Source organism: Cyrtonyx montezumae, unplaced genomic scaffold (assembly GCF_038088225.1).
Source record: "Cyrtonyx montezumae isolate F1298 unplaced genomic scaffold, pur_monq_1.0 scaffold_20, whole genome shotgun sequence".
Lineage (NCBI taxonomy): Eukaryota > Metazoa > Chordata > Aves > Galliformes > Odontophoridae > Cyrtonyx > Cyrtonyx montezumae.
The window spans coordinates 1,227,376-1,249,402 of record NW_027071937.1 but is presented as its reverse complement, the minus strand read 5'-3'; the positions used below and the strand labels follow the sequence as shown (position 1 = coordinate 1,249,402).

The following is a 22,027-nucleotide window of genomic DNA, read 5'->3' as shown; positions in this document are numbered from 1 at the left end:
TGGAATGCCTATACTGAAAAACGTTGCAGTGTTTCTCTCTCCTTTTATTTACAAAGAACAAAAATACATTTAAAAAAAAATCACTCATAGGACTAAGAATTAAAGCAATCATAGACCTGATCCAACAGAGCACTTTTCAGGCATACAGAGAGGGATAAAACCCCTAGAGTGCTAGTCAACTCCGTAAGTCACAGCTGCTAAGGACATTTCTGACATATAACTTAAGAAAATATTTCTTCCAGAAGCAATTTCTTTCTATCTTAGAGCAGGAAAACTGTTTACTAAGAAGACTGAGGGGAGTATTTAAGCACTGAGATAATTTCATTATGGGGCTACCTGCTCACTACTTTCAGTAACTTGATTTTAAATGGGGATTACTATGTTCTCATGTGCACCCTATATGAGTTTTCAGTGTTTCTGTCTTTCAAAAAAATGTTCTATCACCAGAAGGAAAAAAAACCAAAAACAAAACCCCAGGTACAATAAAATTACATGCTGTAACTATAAATGTGTCCACACTAGAAAGGGAGCAACCTTAAACATGCATATGAGAAAAATATATACGTTCTTCCCCAGTCCCTTCCTTTAAGCAAGGGAAAAAGATCAGTAAAAAGTGATTCCAAATTGCCAGGAAAATTTGTGGCTTTTGAAGGTCATCCAAATCAACAAGCATTAGTTAAGGAGCTCTTGCTGACAGTCCAGGATATTCAAATTCTCTTTTTATGCACAAATCAGGTACAGCAGAGGTGTTGGCAATGTCAGCTGTCGCCAGCAGTGCCTCACCAGCGCCTCTCAGCCCTGACCTGCAGGAACTGCCCAGAGGGCTGAGAGGACATCATCACCTGCACGATCTTTCAGCTTCCTCCAACTGCAGACCACCACGTAGCTGCCCTCAGCCGAGGGACTCCAGCCAATTAAACGCTGCTGCTACACGGCACAAGCAACACCGCACTCTTTCAAAATTTGAACACTTATTCTTGCCATGAAATCATCAGAACTAACTCATAGAAAACAAAACGAAACAAAACTAGACTCTAAAAAAAATTAATTTCTGAAAAGTCCTAAATTACAAGAATTAAATATTCTGTCAGATGCAGTTCTTCTCTTAACAGTTAAAAACTAGACTGCAAGTTTCCCAAACTGAAATTAAGAAGTCACAAGGAAAGCACCAGCATTCAAGCTAAGATCAAGGCCTTTAAATGTAAAGCACTTGATTATCCTTCCCAAATTTTGGCAGCTAAGAAATAAAATTCAGATGTAAGGAAGTTCTGATATTAATACGCATATTTGACAATTACTACCCAAGTGTTTTCACATCCAAACGTTACACAGAAGTAAAACAAAACACACTTTTATTGCTGCCGCTGAACTGCTCAAACTTAATGTTATTTTTTGTTTATGGTGCCCATAAAAACTCCAGGACAACAGGATTCTGAGACTATAATTTGCACTTTGGTGTTTACATCACAGTCAAGCATAGAGAACATTAAAAGCAGTATGTTTAATATTTTCTGCAGTGGTTTAATTGAGAAGCTTATTTTCTTGTCAAGTTCAAAAATCTAATACTACCTGTCCACGTAGAAGGGGAAACAAAACTTGGTCAAAGTCTGCAGAACTTCCTGCGGAGAGAATAATAAAAAAGAGATAATTTATACATCTAATGGGACCAATAAATCTAATATTAATCACATCACACAATTTCACAACTTTGCCCTGAAGAAAGATGAGACAGATGAAGAAATATGGGCTTTATCAATTACATGGAAGGAGTACCAGGCAGTCAATCATGTGAAATAATAAACATGATCAAACTTCATTAAAAATGAAAAATTAATCAAGATTCACACATGGGCAGGCAGCAGGAGCCATCCAGCAATTCTCCAAAGGGTAGGAGGAGGTTGGGTTGTTGAGTGTTAACACTTCTCTAGGGACAATCTCTACCCTGACCATATGGATCATAGTGAATAACACCAGCCCACATGGGTTTGGCCTGGCAGGACCACTTCTGCTGGCACAGCTTTTGACTGTTACCTAGGAACAGAGGTCTGGGGGATTAGAGAATACTTCCCAACATCAGCAAGATAAATAACAAAAGATAAAGCCAATAGGCATCCTAGCAGGAATGTTTAACACTGCCTACTGCTACTAAAAAAAAAATATTAAGTGTTACAAAACCAATTAAAATAACCTATATTAAATACAAACTGTTTAAACTACAAACCATTTTCTTAATGTTGCAAAACAGCACCACACATAGAGAACTTTAAAACATGTATGATCTCAAATAGAAAGCATTACTGTGAAAACTGAAAACAATGTTTTAATATATTAATCTTCCTTTTTTACACCTTTAAATGAATGCAGCCATTAAAAAGGATAAAAAACCCAAAAACATGTACCAAGATAGTTGTGTTCACAGACAGAAGTAATCTGTTAACATTGGATCTTTCTATAATATTCAAATAAAGGTCAACTCCGTTTGCAGACCCACTACCAGTCAGTTCATTCTCCACTTTCCTCCACAATGAAATACCTCAGGACCTGTAACGTAAAATATGTTTCTGATTGCAGCTACGAGATCACCCTGACTAGAGGCAAACCTGATGAACCCAACACTTTTCTGGCCTATAGTAATAAATTCTCACCAATAACTAAATTGATGCTTCTCGCTTCATTTATTTCTAAAGCCAATGCCATCATTCAACAAATAAACGACATCAATCTAATAAGCTATTCAATGAAGCAGAAAGCATATTGACTCTCTTGCAAAAGCATGTTCTTCCTACGTAATTCAAGCAAGCACATCCCATTCTTAGCAATGGTTTCAAGCTCAACTGCTCCCAGACTCTTCTTCGGAGGTCTCTTGACAACTAAAATGTAGCAAGTTCTTGAGATTTCAGGCAGAAACAGATATGGAAACTTTGACTTCACGACAGTTTATTGATAGATTATTTAACAACCTTCTGTTATTAAAGAACAAGAAGGATCTATTGAAGGAAGGCATGTAAAGCAATGAAAAAATCCTTCTTTCAATTTTAACTGAGAAACGCTGTGAAGCAACTACACAGGTTTCACAGTAAAGTCTGCAGAAACATTCATTTCTTGCATTTTCATACAAAAAATATCTCATTCACTTGACTGGATTCATGCTAGTGCAGCCTCACTGACTTGCACAAGGCCTGACAATCTCCCGCACAACTCCAATTACATAAGCACAAAAACTGCACCTTGCCAAATTGAAGCGATTGCACTCTTGTCCATTCCCCATTGCTGAAAGCTCAAACCACCAAAAAAACCACCAGAATCAGAACTGTAGAACTGGAATTATAACACGTACGTACTGACTTCATTGTACATAGCTGGAATGTACAATTCAGAAATGAAATTGTTAGAAGGTAACACATCATCAATAACCTCCAAGTAGAGCATACTCTCCATTATTTTATAAGGATTTGAATAATTACTGTAACAGCAAGTATAAAACACATTAGCATCTCACCAGCATCGTGTTACTGGAGGACAATATATTACTTAAAACCTTCTTTCCACTCATCTTTCAATTTTTATGGCTTCCTAAAAACAAGTGTGTTTGAGAGAAAATACAGTGAATTTGTATCACTCTACACTGCCTTGCCTTTCAAAGAAAGTCTCTGCAATATTATAATGTAGTTTTTACTGGACAAAATCTGCCACTCACTACATACCAATACCTCTCCGTGCTCTCTTACAGCTGAGAAATTGAGGCTAATATGGGTTAATCACAGACTCATTTCTAAATTTTAACTATTAGAAATCACACAGAATTAGGCTCTAATTAGCAAAAATGCTGATCTTTTGCGTGGAGGACATACAATTCCCAGAGACCTATTCCATTTTTGCTCAAGTTGCAGTCTGGTCAATGCAAACATGCCTAGAGATCCCTACATAAAGCACAACTTTAAGCGATCAGTTACTTACAGCCCCCCCAAAATTATTCTCTTTAAGACTCCAAACAAGCAAACAAAAAAACACCATAAAACAAAACTTGTAACTCCTGCATGCCAGCATCTTATAATCCTTTGTGTGTTTTTACCTGACATGAGAGATAAGGGTAGTATCTGTAGACTTTTTTTCTTATTTTATTCCCTTATGCCTATTTCTTTCCAAAGAAAAACCTACAAAACACCTCTAAAACAAAGCATCTGAAAAGGAAAGGAAACAAAACAATCCAGGACACACAGCTGATAAGCGTAAATTACCCAGTAGCTGAAACCCGTGTCCCTAGGGTACCACATGCCAGTTTTCTGGATCAATCCCCAAGTTTATATTTTCACAAATCTTCTTACATGCAGTTTGATTTTTAACATTTTAATGAGCAAAAAGCGCATCTATAGCAGGCAGCCAACACAGTTAAAGTGCAGGGCATGAACTGTGTCCCCTGAGGGATTCAGCCCAGCCGTGTCACCAGTGGCTTTAGGACATACACCACCTGGTTCCGTGTCCCAAGGTTCCAACTCTTTTCATAATCAAAACACTGCTGACATTATAAACCCCACATGGGTTTTCTAAAATCCTTCCCAATCAATAAAGCCAGTACATAACTTATCGGAGACAACACAGAGCTCATTGATTAAGTTTGGTTTCAGTAGCAAAGTTTTCAAAATAAATGAGCCAGGAAGAGAGTGTTCAGCCCTTTTGTGTCACACAGCAATTTATGGAGGTGAGGCAGCCTCTGAAACGATTTCTTTTTCCCTTCACTCCCCCCCCCCCAGATACACTTTTAAAGCACACGGAAAAGAAGGCTGCTAAATACCACTTGGCTTATATCCTGAATTATCTCTAATGAGAGGAAATAGTGCAGAAAGCTCAACACTGCTAAAAACAATTTTGCATATTTAATTACAAATTTAATATGTAAGCTGTATCCTGACACTTTCATGTCAACAGTACAACTTCAGAGCCGCTAATACACCCAGGCCTGCTTTACTGCTCCTGTTCACATCAGCACTGGTGACAAGTACCACGGTGCGGGCAATGGATGGACACAGCAGAGCAGGATGGCAAACGCCCACCCTGAAAGATGGCTGCTGCAACAGGGACACCAAAGGGGAACAGGAAGTCTGAGTGGAAGCTGGAGCAAAACAAACTGAAAACACAAGCACAGAAGTGATGTAGTAAGCAGTAAATCAAGACACCACAATATTAATGCAAATCAGAGATGGGAAGCAACACACCACTAAACAAAACAAAAAACCATAACAAGGGAATCCGTGTTTGGAAAAGAAAAAAATCTGTTTGGAAAGCTGAGAAAAAACATGCTGAAGTTGAACAGACCATCCAGAGCACAGAGAGGAGCTTTAGCTGGTGGAAAGTCAGGGAAAATGCAATTTCATGAAGTACATGCATTTTTATGGGACAGCAATTCAAATATTGTGAGAATGGAGCACTCCAAAAAGGGGCACTGGCGTGGAGATACAGCATGACTCAGAGATGAAGGAGATGAACACTGGTCTATATTCTTGAATTCCAAGCACACGAAGTACAAGTGAGGTTGTCATAAGCAAAACACTGGACAGAAAGGGTGGAAAATGCAAGCAATCTTTGTCTTATGCAGCCAGAAATACCACTAGAATCCATGAAACCAGCGTGAAATGCATCCTGATTGCATGGAGGGCCACCCAAAAAGCTGCAGGAAGACCTCACCAGGCCGAGGAGGGAAGAAGGAGCTGTGAGAGCAGGGAGGGCAGCAGGGAGGGCTGCAGAGGGGCTGCAGATCCACTGCACGGCCTCAGTGGAGATGGAGCCCTGCCTGGGCCAGAGCTGAGGACGCTTTTGTGAGATACAGAACAAAGCAACTTAGTTTTAGAAACTCCAAACTACCACGAAGTGAAATGAGGTATTAATAGAGAAATTTACCATCGAAACGTTTTGTGTCTTTATTATTTCTACTCATAAACAAAATCAAATTTGAACATGTTAAATGTTTGATTAATGTTAACATTAAAAATGTTAATATAACATAAGCTTGCTAGGATATTAACTAAAATATTATTCAACTATTTTTAAATCTCAATTGTTCTTTAACCTACCTTATTACCACAAAATTGTAAACTGTTTTCAAATTTAAATCACCTATTTGCATAATTTTAAGCTAAGAATTATTTAGATCACCCACTGCAAAGGAACAACAGGATTAAGAACTTTAAACAGATGTCAGCACACCCAAATAACCAACTTAAAACGGGCAACTCTGTGCTCAGAACACTGAAAGAAAATGTAAAAAGCTGAAACAACGCAACCTGTGCTTGCTATCAGAGTCGGTCAGAATTTCATATCTGTGTTCCTAGGAAAGGAAGCATCCTTGCACATGTCAGTAATGAGCAACTCAGTAACAAGTGCTGCCATTACCTTAAACAACACTTTACAAAGCAGCTACTCACAACACCAGGAAAAGGCAGCCGTGCATCGGCATGTGACTGAAAGAACGTAAATGTAAGAAAGTAATGCTGGAACAGAAAAATTCATCCACTAACAAAACAACGATGGGTAACGATCAGGGATCTGTAAATCTCATCTTGTGAAGGTTTAGACAGTACTCTGCATTTATTAATAATGACGGCTTATATCAAATCATCCTGAAGTTATTATTAAAGATAATTCAATTATGTAATCGTGTACTTGACATTCAGAAGAATTCAAACAGCTGCATAAACTGAATTCTCAAATTGAAGTAAGGTATCCTGCATGGAGAGTGTGGCACCATAACAAAGAGCTCTGATTTTTGCGTGATCTCAGAGCACAGAAAGAGAGAACAAGAAATGTAGAAGCATTATTTTTCTAGATGTTCAAGAATTTGTTTTTTTGTTAGTTTTTTTTCCAGAACTTCTTTTCCAACGAAGAAAATCTTGGCTCACAAAATATTTACATCGAATTTCGTCTTGCATTCATTTTAACAGTATTATTTTACATCTCACAGTAGTGCTGAACATCAGTAGCTTTGATAATCACCAAAATACACTGGGAATCAATTTTGATCTCTTCTTTAGAAAGCTCTTCTACTTTTTACAATTGTATTGTCTCAACTTAGTTTTATCTCTACTTTTGCAGTGCTATTTGTATGTCAGCACAACTGTATAGGACCAGTCCATCCATTTGCTTAAGTGTTCCAAAACTCCACTAGCTCTGAGTAATTACAAAGATTGAATTAGGTGGGTTTTTTTTTGCTACAAAAGTCACTTCTTCCCCTATGGAGGTCAGGAGTGAAATGGCACCATTTCACTGACCTCAGGAAAACATTGTTGTTTTTCTTTAAAAAAAAAAAAACAACCAGACATTATCATCATAAGATTAACAGCAAGAAATAAATAACATTTTGAAACTAAACTGAGGCCTGCTACCATTTCAGTATTTTAAGCATAGAAAATACGTGCACAGATGGGAAACTTTTCTCGTTGCATTACTAAAAACATATTTCACGATAAAGCTCAAAATCCCTGAATTTTTTAAACCTAATTGTGACTCTGTTTCTTAGAATTCACACCCCAAGGCCAAAGCTTTCCTGCCACCAGTCCTTCAAATCTGATTTGGACATTACACGGGAGGAGGCTCCAAGCCTCCCTGAGGTCTCACTCCTTTTACAACATACGCAAAAACAGCAGATAATGGGCCTACGCTGAATTCAGCGCTCTGCACAGCTCCTCCTGGGACACAGGCCTAGCAGATGTGATAAAAACTGTGTCAGAGAAGTAGCTCTAGTTTTTGCCTTAATGACAACTTGAACCTCTCAACTAACAACAAAAGAACCAAAATGACTATTACTTGGTTTTTGGTAGAAAAAAGCTGAAAGTAAAGCTGAACTAAATATTTAAGCAGTTTTGCAAAGACAAGTCTTGAGTAAAGGCCTGTAAAATCTCTCCAAGTAAATTAAGATTTAGTTTTGTTCTCAGACAAATGGATTTCAACTGACACTCTATTGAAGAAATAAAATACAATCTACAGCTGTTAAGAATAATTGTTCTACTCTCAAATCACAAAGAACTGAAAAACTGTATAAAACAGGCACTAAAATCAAGGTCAATTAAGTGCATAAACACTGATCTATTGGTACAGATAAGAAATATCACTATCAGATGACTACAGCTGTAAACATCTAGCAATTTAAGGTGAGTAATATTTTCAACATTTATGAAAAATTAGGTTTGAAAAAGTAATCATACTTCTCATGCTGTAGGTCAGTTGCACAGGTACACACCTAACACACGGCGTTAGGTAAACCCATCAGTTTGTGTTTGTTAAATATGATAAATCTGGCTTAAGATGGCGGGCTCTTTTAGACATCGCCTCAAATGCTCTATTCAGCTGCTACCACATACCCACTTAATCAGCAATCATTGTCCTCTGAGGCAGGACTTTGTTGTCAAGACAAGCACCGAAACCTTTAAAAAATTTCAGAACTGGCATAAGAAAAAAGTGATCTTTGTCAAACAAGGACAAATTTATGCAAATCTTTTATAAACATTCACAAACATTTATTTAGCTTTTGAAATGTTGGCCTCATTTGAGAGCATGAAAATGAGGGGGAAGTAGGAAGATGCAAAGGACAGCTTAGAGGCTGGCACACTACATAAATATTCAGAAGGAAGATTATAGGATTCGTGTTAGGCTGTCTTAGGTTTCTCCAAAGTCCACATAGAATACCAAAGAACAAAACTAACGAGAAGTAGAGCAGATGTTAGACAATGCAGCAGCCCTCTTTTCCACACTCACTTGGCTATACTTGGATGCTTTCATTTTTTCTTTCAATATGGTTAGGTCATTCAAGGATTCTCCTATAGACTCCGTATTGTGGCTGCAGAGCTATAAGCTGGACCTCTGTCAGCTTTCCAAAAGTTTCCAATGAAAAGGCATTATGCAAATTCCACCTCTCTTACTCTTTCAGGAAAAAAAAAGCCTCCAGTATGCAGTCATTGGAGTATTGGAAGTCCCAGCCTTCATTTCTGTATGGTTGTGTTTGCCTTAGGGCCATGCTGCTTGTTTTGACAGTGGATCCCCCTAGATAGTTGGGATTAGTCGAGCTTGTTTAGATAAACTTGAAATCAAGGCCTTCTCTAGGTAGACAGCTAGATGTAGCTACTGAGTTTCCAGCTGCCTTCTTCTTTCATCCCAAAACAACTGCAGATTCACAGTAGAGATCACAGCCACAGGCTATGTCACATACATAAGTACAAAATTAAAGGCTGCTAAAAGAAGCCTTTGTATGCATCAGTGCAAAAATAAGGAATCTGTACTGTGCACTTTAAACAAATTACTCAAAAAGCACCAATAAGGGTGTGCAATGGATAGTCAACAAGGTGTGCTCACAAAATATACACCCTGGTTAAATGAAAGGGCATCATCATGATTTTTTTTTAATCATTCCTTCAACATTCACTGTCCAAACCTTTTCAAACAATACGTACAAGTAAATACTTTTTTCTTTTTTTTTTAAGTATCTACCAGATTGTCTGGAAAATGAGTTTTGTTTATCAAATGCCAACTTCATGATCATAGAATAACATTACAAAGGTACTATTCCAATTAGATTTTTATTCATGTCCATGAAAAGAACTGGCTACATTTGATCTTCATGGTAAGCACACGCTGCAAACTGTTAAGAACTCATTCACACAAACACAACACATTAAAAGACAAAAGGCTTGTTCTCCAAACCCAAACTACAAGCAAATTCCACCCGAGTAACCACGTTACACCTTTACTGATCTGCATCGTAGCTTAGCCCCAGGAGGGCATTTATTTGCGTGGGGTAGGAAGAACAGTTGACTTTTTAAGACTTTAGTTTCTTCTAGCTGGGTGCAAGAGCTTACATACTCCTCTGCAGCACACAGGCACAGACAGAAGAGTGATCTCTAATCTGAGGTATTCTTAAAGACTCTACTACAGGTAATGGAGACAGGACAAATCTCAGCTGAATTCTTAACTCTGAATGGAACCACATCACTTACCTGCTGACATTTAGTTTAATCCTGTTTCAAAATACTGACCTGATCAAACAGTAAAACGTATCTGCCACTACTGTTGTGCATACAAACATCAGCATAACCAACCATAACAAGGATGATCATTAAGGGCACTGAGACGACAACAACTTTAATACACTTATATCTAGCACATTGCTTGAATTTAATATTATTTTGAGGAAGCAAAGATACTATTTATGTGTTACCCATTTTTGAAATTGCTCATACTGATGCTGCAGAACAATATAAGTAATTGAATATTTTCAGGAGACTGAAACAAGAAAATTTTCTATAACATTTTGATAACAATCGATTTAAACTGAAGCAGAACATTACTACATACGCAACCTCCATTTTAAAGAATCTTATCTTTACTCAATGTGAATATTTTATAGTTTTATCAATAAATTTAAACATAGGTGATAATGATTACTCACTTTAGGCCTGATCCCACAACCTCTACTCACATGAGTAGGCCCCAAAGGATTTCAATATGGCTGCCTCAACGAATAAAGGCTGGCAGGACAGGTTTTAAATTATTCATATATTCAGAGATTTTTTTAAGGCCAGAAGGGACCATTCTGATCATCCAGTCTGACCTCTTGTATAACAAAGGCCAGACGACTGTATTCAGTAATATTTGTTCTCAATTGAATAATCTGCTGTAAAATCAAATCATGTTTATTGAACTTTGAATACCAACTCAAATTTTACATGGAAGAAAATGTAGCTTGTTTAGAAAGTGGCTTCAGCCACTTTTACTCACTCTTGAACCCAATTACTCTTCTCTCTCCATTCCAAATTTGTCTCACTTCTGAACACTGGCTTTTGGCACGGCTTTCCCACACAGACTTCAGAGTCCAACACTATCCCAGGAACTCTCAGGACAAAAATCAAGTCACCTGCTGGGCCCCTTGAAAAGATTAACTGGCAGTTCTTTGTTATTTGCGTTCTGCACTTTTACCACGGCTGCCATGCTCCATATTTTCTGAAATGCAAGTATCAGAAATGGGAAAACATACCACTGATGACAAAACATTAGTGGTTACAGGGAAAACAGCATCTCCAGCTGAACTCCTTCAGAGGTACGAACAAACGCAGTAACTGCTGAGATTACTTAACTTGAAGACTAAAAAGGAAACAGTTCTGAGTACTTTCTCACTGAACATGCTCAGGCGTCAGGACTAACTTTTTTCAGGTACTGACTTAACTACTTTGCTCAGTACAAATCCATTGCAATCATTTTTGCAGATTAGCACCTGGTAGTAGTAAAACAAATGTACAATGTCATAAACAAGTCCAGAATGTTATGCAAAATTCTGTTCAGCATCCGAAGGACTACTTAAAAGCAGCTATTCTGTTAGGCTGCTATATATATTCTCTGATTGTCTCAGAGAAAAAATTAACTTCCATAATGCTTAGATTTACTACATTCAATTCTTAAATGAAGTTTCAATGAAGAGATCATGTCAAAGGTTCAATTAAGTACCTTTACCACGTATTTTTCAAGGTTAGAACAAGGATAATATACCCTACTACATAAACAAAGGCATAAGAAGCAGCTTAGCATTACTTTTTAATTCTAATGAAATAAAAGGCACATGAAAGCATGAATAGAATCAGATAAGAAAGCCAGACTGCCTTCACGGGCTAAAGGAAAGGTAAAGAAAAAACTTGTAACATATGACAATGATATAATGAGACAAAGTAAACAAGGAATACTGTGTTGCCTGTTTTCCCCCACTTTCATATATTAAAAAGTACAGTTCTATTCTTGGAAAAAGCCTGACCTCAGGAACCACTCCGTTCTATTGGCAAAGGCCGCGACTTTGAGTCCTGCCCACCCTCTCTCCAGACCCGAACCAAAGAGCCCAACTTTGCTGTAGTAGGTGAAGAATGCTTCAGTGAAACAGTAGCTAGATTATCTGCACGTAAGGCAGGAGCTCACCTTACTGGCTGCAGACGGCTTGCCAACCCAACACAAAGGTTTCATTCATGCTGCTATTTTACCACTGCGCAGTCAGTAGGGGTCACTGTACAAGGGGAACACTTAGAGCTATCCTACATTAACTATTATAGTCTTTCAACTGAAGAAAAAACTTGTTGTATGAAGCAGTATACATATGCTTTATACATGCTGAGAGTTATCAAATGCTTCAGAAGTGTCAAATACTATTTTTTTGTTTGTTGCTTTGTTTTTACTATTTATACCATTTTAGTCTCACTACAAAATGGTTTTCAGAACAATGACTATTTTTAAATATTTTGAATGACTAATTACTCAGCTTTTCCAAACCAACTTCTTCATCCACTTTCTAAAAGACAGCTAAGATTTCAGATTACTCTTGAGACAGATTTTATTGTGAAGTGTATGCAACCTGTAAAAGCAAAAACATATTCTGAAGGTAACATGCACAATTCAGAAAAATCGAATTGGATTACAGTTGTCCCTGTTCAAGATACTAAGTCCCCTTAGTTAACACAAGTTTTGCAAGATGAGGACTAGCACTCCATTCTGAGAGCTAGCATTCACTACGTCTTCTCCAATCACACAACACTTTAAAATTATGAAAAGAAAAGGTGCTTTTTGTCTTATCCTGAGCGCAATGTTTCTACAATGCCCACAGAAAGACCATTAGTTTCCATATAAAGACTACCATAAAAGTTTAATAGTTTCTATAAATGTAGATGGATTGTTGACTTCATTGCAACACAGGTTTCAGTGGCAGTGGAAAGAAAAATTACCTGCAGAATAGAAGTACCAATCTGCATTAAGTATCAGCCTGCAAGCAGGCCCATATCAGCACTGCTTGTAGGTACTGATGCATACAACACTTCACCAAATTACAGAGAAGTTGTATCCACCTGAAGCAGTTCATGATTGGAAACTATCACAACCCATTTTTCCTTCCCTTCCAGACAAGCTACAAAGGCTCAGACAACAAGGAACTGAAGGATGTGTTACTGAAAGAAGGCAGTACGTTTTTAAAGTGCATTTTACAAATTGTGTAATTCCTGCTACGCTTCCCCCACTGTCTGACTACTTGCTCTTCTTATATGCTCATATATCGACTTCGCTGAAGCATTCTTCCTGATGGAAGTTCATATTTTTGCAACAAAATTCCTTGCACTACAATTAATTAGACCAGGATAACTAGTAATCTTGTGATTCATCTTCAAGATAGTAGACAGCAAAAGTTCATATGGTGGTAAAAAATAAAGTGACAAAGCATAATTTGTATTCCAGTAACAGTGGATTTCACCTTGCAGAAAAATGAGTGTGAAACTTCCTTACTGTGTCTTTATTAGGAACTCAAATCCAAACTCGGTCTTGTTAGTTTGTTTTGCTTTTCCTTGGGTTGTCTGCTGCTGATTTTAAAAGGATAATTCTAGCTATCGTGATGTTGTTTTATAAAAAGAACTAAGGGTCCTCATCAAGAAATACACCTAGCTTTTCAAGTGTTTTAAATTTTAAGATAACTGCTAACAGGTTAGCACTTCAGAACTGTAGCTTACAATGCCAATTACTGCTTTTCATGTTACGTAGAACCGCATATACATAAATACACATTTTATTCTTAAAGGTTGTTAGAAAGCACCCACCCCAAAAAGTTTATATAATCTTATACCTAAAAAAAATATCTCAAAATTATTTCAACCCTCACCTCCACCATATGCCATTCAAAAACAAACAAACAAACACCAACTGAGCTTTATCCACATCAAGTGGCCTGAAGCCATCATTAGCATTTTTGTTCCTTAGTAAGTAAGGCTCCAAAGGTACCCTGTCCATGGCACTTCCTATAAAATATTCTGTTAAACAGTTATTTAGCAGATTTAAGCCATAGATGTCATTGTGGACTGAACGTGTCAAAGACAACTTGGGGCAAAAAAAATCAGGACAAGCAAAATTCACTTTGTCAGTAATTACAATCAAAATTCCTACAATGTGGCTAGTCTGCTCATTACTTCCTTACTTTGTATCAAAACCCTTATTTACATTTCAGATTACATTTTTCATGAAACAGTAAGATCTATCAGAGCTGAGAGGACTGAAATAATGAGGGAGAAATATTTTAATAAAAAGTGTTGGGTCTGCATTGCTTCCGTGTCAGAAAGAAAGGTTTCTTCTGTAGCAATGGATCATTTATTCTGTCTCTAAATGAGAAGCAAAAGATGAAACTGATGAACTTTTACTGCCCATTTGTCTTTAGCAGACAATTAAGATAGAAGATCAAAATGGATTATCATACCACGCAGACAACTGGCCCAACAGTAATACATCTCCGGGACCACAGATTTGTAACTCTCTTTTATCCCTCCCCTTTCTTCTTACTCCTTTTTCCTCTCTAAAGGCAATGCTAGCTTTGTGGCTCAAGGGGAGCCAAAAGGCTGGTCATCATTATTCAGTCACAGATGTCAATCTAACCTCCCTTTTTTCTCAGTTTCTAAAGCAGTGAGGCACAATAATTTGTGACAGATTCTTTTACTGTAAGGTACAAAGAACACACAGAATAAAACATCTAGCAGCAGCGAGGGTCTCTGATCAGATGTACTGGTACATGGGAAATACAGTGTATGTAAAAACAAGCACTGATAGTTTAGATGAATAAAAAAAACCTTGCTTTTTTCCCTTACTAATAAGTGCTTTACTTTGTGTTGATTTAACTCAAATATTCCTTCTGGATTAAATCATAAATGTTTGATTGCTAGAAACAATTTTTGCTAGCACCAACATACACGTGCTGTACCTCCCTTTTGCATAAAGGGCATGTACAGAAAATGCAAGTTGCTTTCCTTTCTTTAACGTGCACCTTCATCATAAGTGACACAGCACGTCTAAATTTTTTTGTTCTAAAAATAGTAAATCAGAAGTTTTGAGAAGCAAACCTCCTTGACTGAACTGTAACCACTATGTTTTTCAGAGCTCCAGGTTAAGCAGAAAAAAACTGACAAAGCTCTTCCCTTGCATATCTTTTTTCCTCTGTCCTCCTTCAATATTTATAAGTAAGTGAATTCTTAAATCTATGTCAACTATGGACACGCTCTCTTCTTAGAGAAGGTACAGTGACTGTTAACATGACACGTGTTCTTACTATGCACCACGAGATAAAGGTTGGTTTTTATTTATTTATTTTTTTAATCTACTTCAAGTTTGGGAAGTTCAGCTTCCTTTCTTTCACTTTCTCTAGGAGTTTTAGCATGCAAAATATTTGATGATTCTAAAATCCATCCTTCTCCCCTACACACACAAACACACTACTGTGATTTCTGTGCAGCCTGAAAACAGATAGGGAATTCTGACTATAAGTTGGTGAGTATCTTAAGAATTATACATGAGCCTTTGGCTTCTCTGAGTTTGATGCAGTCTCGCATATTCATAGCAGTACTGTTAAAGGAATTATTTGCAGAAGAAGAAAACTGTCAGGAATGTACTTGTACTGCTAATGTTCAAGACTCCTGTACTGCTTTGAACATAGACACAATTGATTGTATCAGCTCTAAAGTACCATCAGTCCACAGACGACTAACCTGAATGTCCACAGCTGCTGAAAAGTGGTTAGTCTGTCATGTAAATGCCAACCTAGGGATCTATCTACTCACAAGTTACAGACAGCAGCGGTAAGAATGCAGACTCCAAAAGAAGTTTAATTCCATGCTGTACCTCACACGTAAGGAAAACCTTAAAAATAAAGACTAGTGAAATACTGTCAGGTTGTTGGATAACTGCTTTGAAAAATAAAAAATAAAACAATAAAACCTACTTCTGCAAATACTGCTACAACAGAAGCACACAGAGGCCCTGGTCAAGGTCCCATTGCATCGAGCAATTACAGCTCCTTATGAAAACATTTGCTCTGGTGCTGATGAGCTATCACATCTAACAATTGCTAAATGCATTAAACTAAACACCGTAAGATTTCACATTTCAGAAAGCCATAATTAAAGTGAAATGATCTGAAATAAGACAGCTCTTCTGAGCTTAACTCAAAACCAAGACTCATTGAGGAAACATTCATTGGTATACCGAACAGTTAAGAGTAATTTGAGTGCGTCTAAGAAATAAAGGCAAAAGAAATCAGTTAGCAGTCGCAACCTAAAGACGGTAGTTACCCTAAACAATGACAAACAACAACAGCACATTAACTCCAGCAGTACCTACAGGCACCGCAGCAATAATTCCCTCTGCCCAACCTCTAAGCCGTGCCCCAATACACCACTAATGAGACACAGTAACGCACGAGGTAATCTGAAGTTGTTAATTTCAAAGTCAGTGGGAGATCTGTGTAAGCGATAAATACCCTGCATTCTACCTGCACACGGTATCTGCACGGGCAGTTTCAGACCATCTTTTTGAACCAGGCTAGAGACTGCATGATCAGGCAAGAATTTTAAAAATGCACAGCAGTGCCAGGTGCCCAGTTAAACACAGCCATAAACCTTTCAGACAACGACGTGAGGACTGTCAAATGAACTGCAGACTGTGGCACCTAAAGGCAAAAACTGAAATGTATTAATGAATTTTCCTTCCCACTCTCGTGTTTGCTTGAAAAAGCAAGACTGTAAAACAATCTTACGAGATCCAAAATTCTTCCATTTTCTACTTTTTAGTGTGAAAATGTTTCTATCCTCTTTTCCTAATTGCAGCTTCTTTTTCTTTCTAAGAATGCATTTATCTCTTTCAGTAAAAAGAGCAGCAATAATATGTTGTACAACCCTGAAATAAATTTTGTCATGTAAAAAATTAATTACGCATTCCAAACCTGGTCACTGTAGTCCTCTGGGAATTGCCTCCGCACCTCAGGATCTGTAAATAATTGACAGATAATATTAATTGGCTTTGGATTAGTGAGCAAGCAGAGAATCACACATTAATATTTGATCAGAAGATGATAGCAACCCTGGCAGGGGATCCAAGGAGGGCAGCTGAGGCTGCTATGTTGATAAGAGCAGGGAAGGACTTTTCAAGGCTCTCCCCTTACCCTCCTCCAGAAAGAAAAAAAGTGTATATAAATGTACACACACAAAATGCATGAAGTCATAAAAATCAGTGAACACACACATATGTACAGATGCACAGTTACAAATCAATTTATATATTAACGATTTTATGAGACACTGTGGTGCTACACTGAATTTTAGTCTGTTACCTTGCGCACTATGTTTCAGAAGTAAAAAATGGCTTCAAATGAGTATTACAGGAAATGCTACACTCCTTAGGAGAAAAAATACATACATTAATCTGGAATTTGAAAGAGCTAACGGTCCTGAGCCATCAGGTTAACAAACGTTAAACTCTTCAGATTAGCGAGCACTCGACTGATGCAATGTCCTTATTCCTTTGGATTGTCAGAATAAATATTGTGGTAATAATCCCTGAGAAGTTATGTTAAATTTAATTAGAGATGTTCATAAAACAACAAAATACCATGATGGAAATTATTTATATGACAACCTATTTAAAACAGCACTCTTCAAAGCCATTCATTTTTCAAAGGAATATGGCTGAGAAGGCCAGAGTCCTTACTACAAAGGAATTTTTTAATTATTAAAAACAACAACAACAACAAACCATGCAAAGATCACATAAGAGCTCAGAATAAAAACTATAATGCATATAAAGCACCAAAAATTCAACCAGCACGCTTTGCTTATACAAACCCCACTGGTTTGGGTGCCTGCAGCCCAGCACAGCACGAGCTGGGACCAGATTCTTCATTCCTTATACAATGTCTCCAGAAATGTTATGTAGAGAGGAACATCACATACACAATCTCTACTGTTCAGTTACCGTTATACCACACTGTGGCTCAGACTGCAGAGGGAAGTGACTCATTTTTATGACACATCCACCTTACACTGTTGTTTTAGCATAGTACCACCCTAGATTTCTCAATGGCAAAGCTTCTTTTAGTTGAACTGGGCAATTCAATTGCTAGCAGATACAAACTTTTTGCTAAGGTGTAATCGTTTTACAGTAGCATTACAGGAAGACTGTACACTAATAACTTTCTGGCTTAATTTGTCCAGATATTCAGATGCTTAGTTTTAACACATACAATTATATACATAATACACTGAATTTCATAGGAATAGGATCATTCGATCGCCAAGGTCAGAAAAGACCTCCAAGGTCATCCAGTCCAAATCCTTCTACGTTAACAAACTGGCAAAGCAAGAAATTGCCTTATAAAGCCTTAGCCTGAAAATTCTTACATCTCTATGCAGGTTAAGTGCATTGTGCTGAGTGTGCAAACATGCAAACGAACAAACACAGATGAGCTCACATGAGCAGTCCTTGTGTACAAGTCTTTCAAGTAACAATTTACAGGACAGTACATCTTATATTTCAGCAGAGCGAGCGCCTTAGTGGTAAGATGGAATGCTGCAACATCTACTTACATAACAAAAACCTTCAGAGTGTGTATTGAGAACACTGTGCTGCAGTACATGACAAACTATACTTAATACAAATGAAGGCTTCCCACGTCAATCAGCTGCATGCATTAAATCCACAATGAATGAAATTTAATTAATTTCTCATCCACAAATTTCAGTGGAAAAAAACAGAAATACATACTTAGATGTACAGAGTGCCCGATGGAATCTCTCCTAGCAGTCTTGGTTAATTAAGACATTGGGCTATACAGTTTGGATACAGTCTGCTTTCGATGATGCATCTCATAATGGCATCCAAACAAATCGTCGACATAATGTGGAACTCTCCAGTTGAGAAAGTCACCTTTAATTCACACCTGGCAACCACATGTTTGCACGTCTGCATTTTTTCACAAGTACTGTATATTTCACACTGCATGAACTCAGTCATTTCAGCTTTTAAATGCTGAACTATGCTGACTAAATGCTAACTAAACTTTGAGTATCTTTATTTGGAAAATAGTATACAATGGAAAGAGAACACATCACACACCTCTACAGCTTTCACCACTTTCTCTATTCATTGCTAATTTAATTTAATTTAAGAGGCATTTTCAACCCTGCTTACATGCACAATAAAACGAGACAGACACTGACTATGAAATATAAATATTGACAAAACAAACATGACTATTACTCAGTATGGTTGGCTCTCCACTGGAAAACAAAGCCCAAGTTACCTAATAATCTGTACTTGCTCTAAATCACAGAAGACACTATCTCCAAGTTCTTCAGAACAAGGGAGAACAGGCACACAAACTGAAGAATACAGAAGAGCAGAGCAAAAAGGAATTCAGCTTTAATAGCCACCATCAGCATCAGCAAAATACCACTCAGCACTCACATGCTTACGTTTTAACCAAGTATTTCCTAACTGACTGCCAACTCAGCCTATCAGCCTAAACTAACTTAAAAACCTTAAACACTTGGACTAACAGTGATTTCCTTGCACACTGCATGCAAACAGAATTAGATACAGCTCCACGGTATCTCCAGACAGTAAGAACACCCTTCACATCTCAAAACACAGTGAACACTTATTACAAGTTCTTATTCTAAGACCTTCTAACACAATTATGTTCAATTACGTTTCCATTTTTACACTCCACAGGCAAAGTAAACACAAGTAAAAAACTTTTTCCAAGTTCAGAGAAGTCTAATCCATCTGCAAACATAAGTGGAAATCTTTCTAACCAACCCTTTCCATAGTCAGTGAAGTACAGAGCTTGAAGACTTCCAGTGTACCAGTCATCTACAATTATAAAGTATTAAAAGCTCAGCTTTGGACAGCAAAATGACACACTGCAAACCAATGAACAGACAAAGTGAAAGTGAATGGAAAGAAAAAACATCATGTATTATGGAACTGTTTCACAAGATAAAGTTATCCCAAAAACTGAAACAAGTGCCACAGGTAGAACTTCTGCACTCGTTATCTCACATTTATCTTTATCACATCTGATCTCGTAAGATCCAGCTCACAAAAGATGACAAGATTTATATTTCTGCCATAAGCAGCCATTGACAAGAATATGAGTATTAACAGCATGCTGAAATACTGCACTGGCAATTCCTATGCTGCAACAAACGTAAAGCAGAACCTATATACTATTCCAAAAGGAAACTGAAATACACCACTTTATTTGCAGTCTCCCCTTCTGTATAAGTAAAAGTGCAATGAAACACAAGAGACAGATTTCAGCTGTGCAACCTGGTCTAGGGAGCCAGCTTTGGTGGGGGGGTCGGACTCCATGATCTCCAGAGGTCCCTTTCAACCCCTACAATTCTGTGACTCTGTGTATGAAGCTACACTATGAAAAGTCAACTTTATTTTATGGTTAATGCTTATATATACTCATCTTTAGGAGCTTTTAAATCACAGGCATGTCATGAACTTCCCTATCTTTCCTGTGTCACTTCATGGAAGTCAGCATGGGTTCAGTTATCAAACTCCTGAACATCACTGTAAACTCTCTTCCCAGAAGATACAGCTCCACGCACAGCAGCCGCTGCCCAAAAATGCAGTTTGACCGAAGACCTACAGACTCACTATTCTGCATTACCCTCAACAGATGCTCTCTTCTAGGGAGAAACAGTTAAAGAAACACAAAAACAAAACAACATACAAACAAAATAGACCACGCAGTTATTTTTGAAGCTGTTTCCTCTGTTTTTAAGAGGTGTTTTTCAAGAAACTACCAACAGAACAGCTGAGTCACTTCTCACACGAACAGCATGTGAAATTTCTGTTACTGAATATACTTTTCATTTTGAAAAGAAGACAGTGCTGTTTTCCTGTGACAGAAGAATACAATTTTCCTGCTCTGTCACAGCAGCACTCCGGTTCTGTACGTGCCAGGCATTCGTGGAACATCAGAAAATGGACGGACCAAATCTGTGGTTCCACACTGCATGAACACACCAAGTTCACAAAGTTTCCAAGTTCTAAAAATGATCACAGCCTTACCCTACAGAACTGTGTTCATCAAAAAGCCAAATACAGAAGGACACAGTCCACAGCTAATTTGATTATAACCCCATTGTTCAATTTCATGGCATTTAAGACACTGCCTTCCCCTCCTCAAAAGCCTAGATGTTAATCCATGCTGTAACCTGATTTAATTTTCCAGATGACAGGATGGGAATATGCTACACATATGTAATATGTGGCACATTACTGTAACTATGATGCACTTTTACTCAACTTTTCATCAAAGTTAAGATGAAGAGTTTCACTTTTAAAATAAGCATGGCTACGTACTTCTTAAATTAGTCTGCATTTTAGGAGTATGAAAACTACAGAACCAGGAAAGTTCTTCAAAAAATTATCAGAAAATACTTCCCCCAGTTAAGCACACAAACTACAGCACATACTGCCTGCTTCCTCCTGTGGACAAAGATATAAATAACACAAATTATTCCATAATGGCTACAAATCATTCAGATATAGCAAATTCAAATTTATTACACAGTGAGAATTTCTTCATTTTTCCTCCCTAACTAAATGGCCAAGGTCATGCTTTTTATTTTTCTTAAGATCTTTACAGCTGCAGTTTTTTTGTTGTCCCTCTAAAATGAAATGGAATTCCATTCAGTTTTAACATCCACTACGTTTTAATGCAGTATTGCTTTTTGGGAATACTGTATTACATGAAACATAAAACCACAACACGGCCACAGCAATCGATCAACTACATCACAAAAAGCTTGAAGACATTATTAATGAGAAGAAAAAAAAAAGAATTTTCCAGTGTACCTCCAGACCCTTCGTTACTATAACATCGTTTCGAGGTTTATAAACTTTTCCAAACTGCATTATCTTCACCACATATAACAGAGCAGTTAACAGACTAACACCTCTAAAAAAAAATAATCAATTTTCCCTCAAATCCTACCATCATAAATCCTGATAGATGTATTATTAGCCAAATACCTACCAGCACTGTATAAATGTATTCACTACCATACAGACCACCACATTTCAGGTTTAATCTGAACTGATTGAAAAGGCACTTGGAACAGAAGTGTTCTTGGCCAACCATAAGCTCTTGAAATGTTGTAATAATAAAAATAAATTAAAAAAACAAAACAAA

General features: G+C 37.4%; 1 protein-coding gene across 7 annotated transcripts in view; it reads right to left on the bottom strand.

Annotated features, from left to right (window-relative positions):
• Window positions 1-22,027, bottom strand: part of DENND1A (DENN domain containing 1A) — a 163,701-nt gene that overhangs the window by 123,678 nt on the left and 17,996 nt on the right. For all 7 annotated transcript variants that reach the window (XM_065737268.1, XM_065737263.1, XM_065737264.1 and 4 more), the window contains exons 3-4: window positions 16,760-16,803; window positions 1,570-1,619 (exon numbers count right to left, since the gene is read on the bottom strand). In XM_065737268.1, coding sequence (XP_065593340.1) covers window positions 1,570-1,619; window positions 16,760-16,803 — 94 coding nt within the window. The remainder of the gene's footprint in view (window positions 1-1,569; window positions 1,620-16,759; window positions 16,804-22,027) is intronic.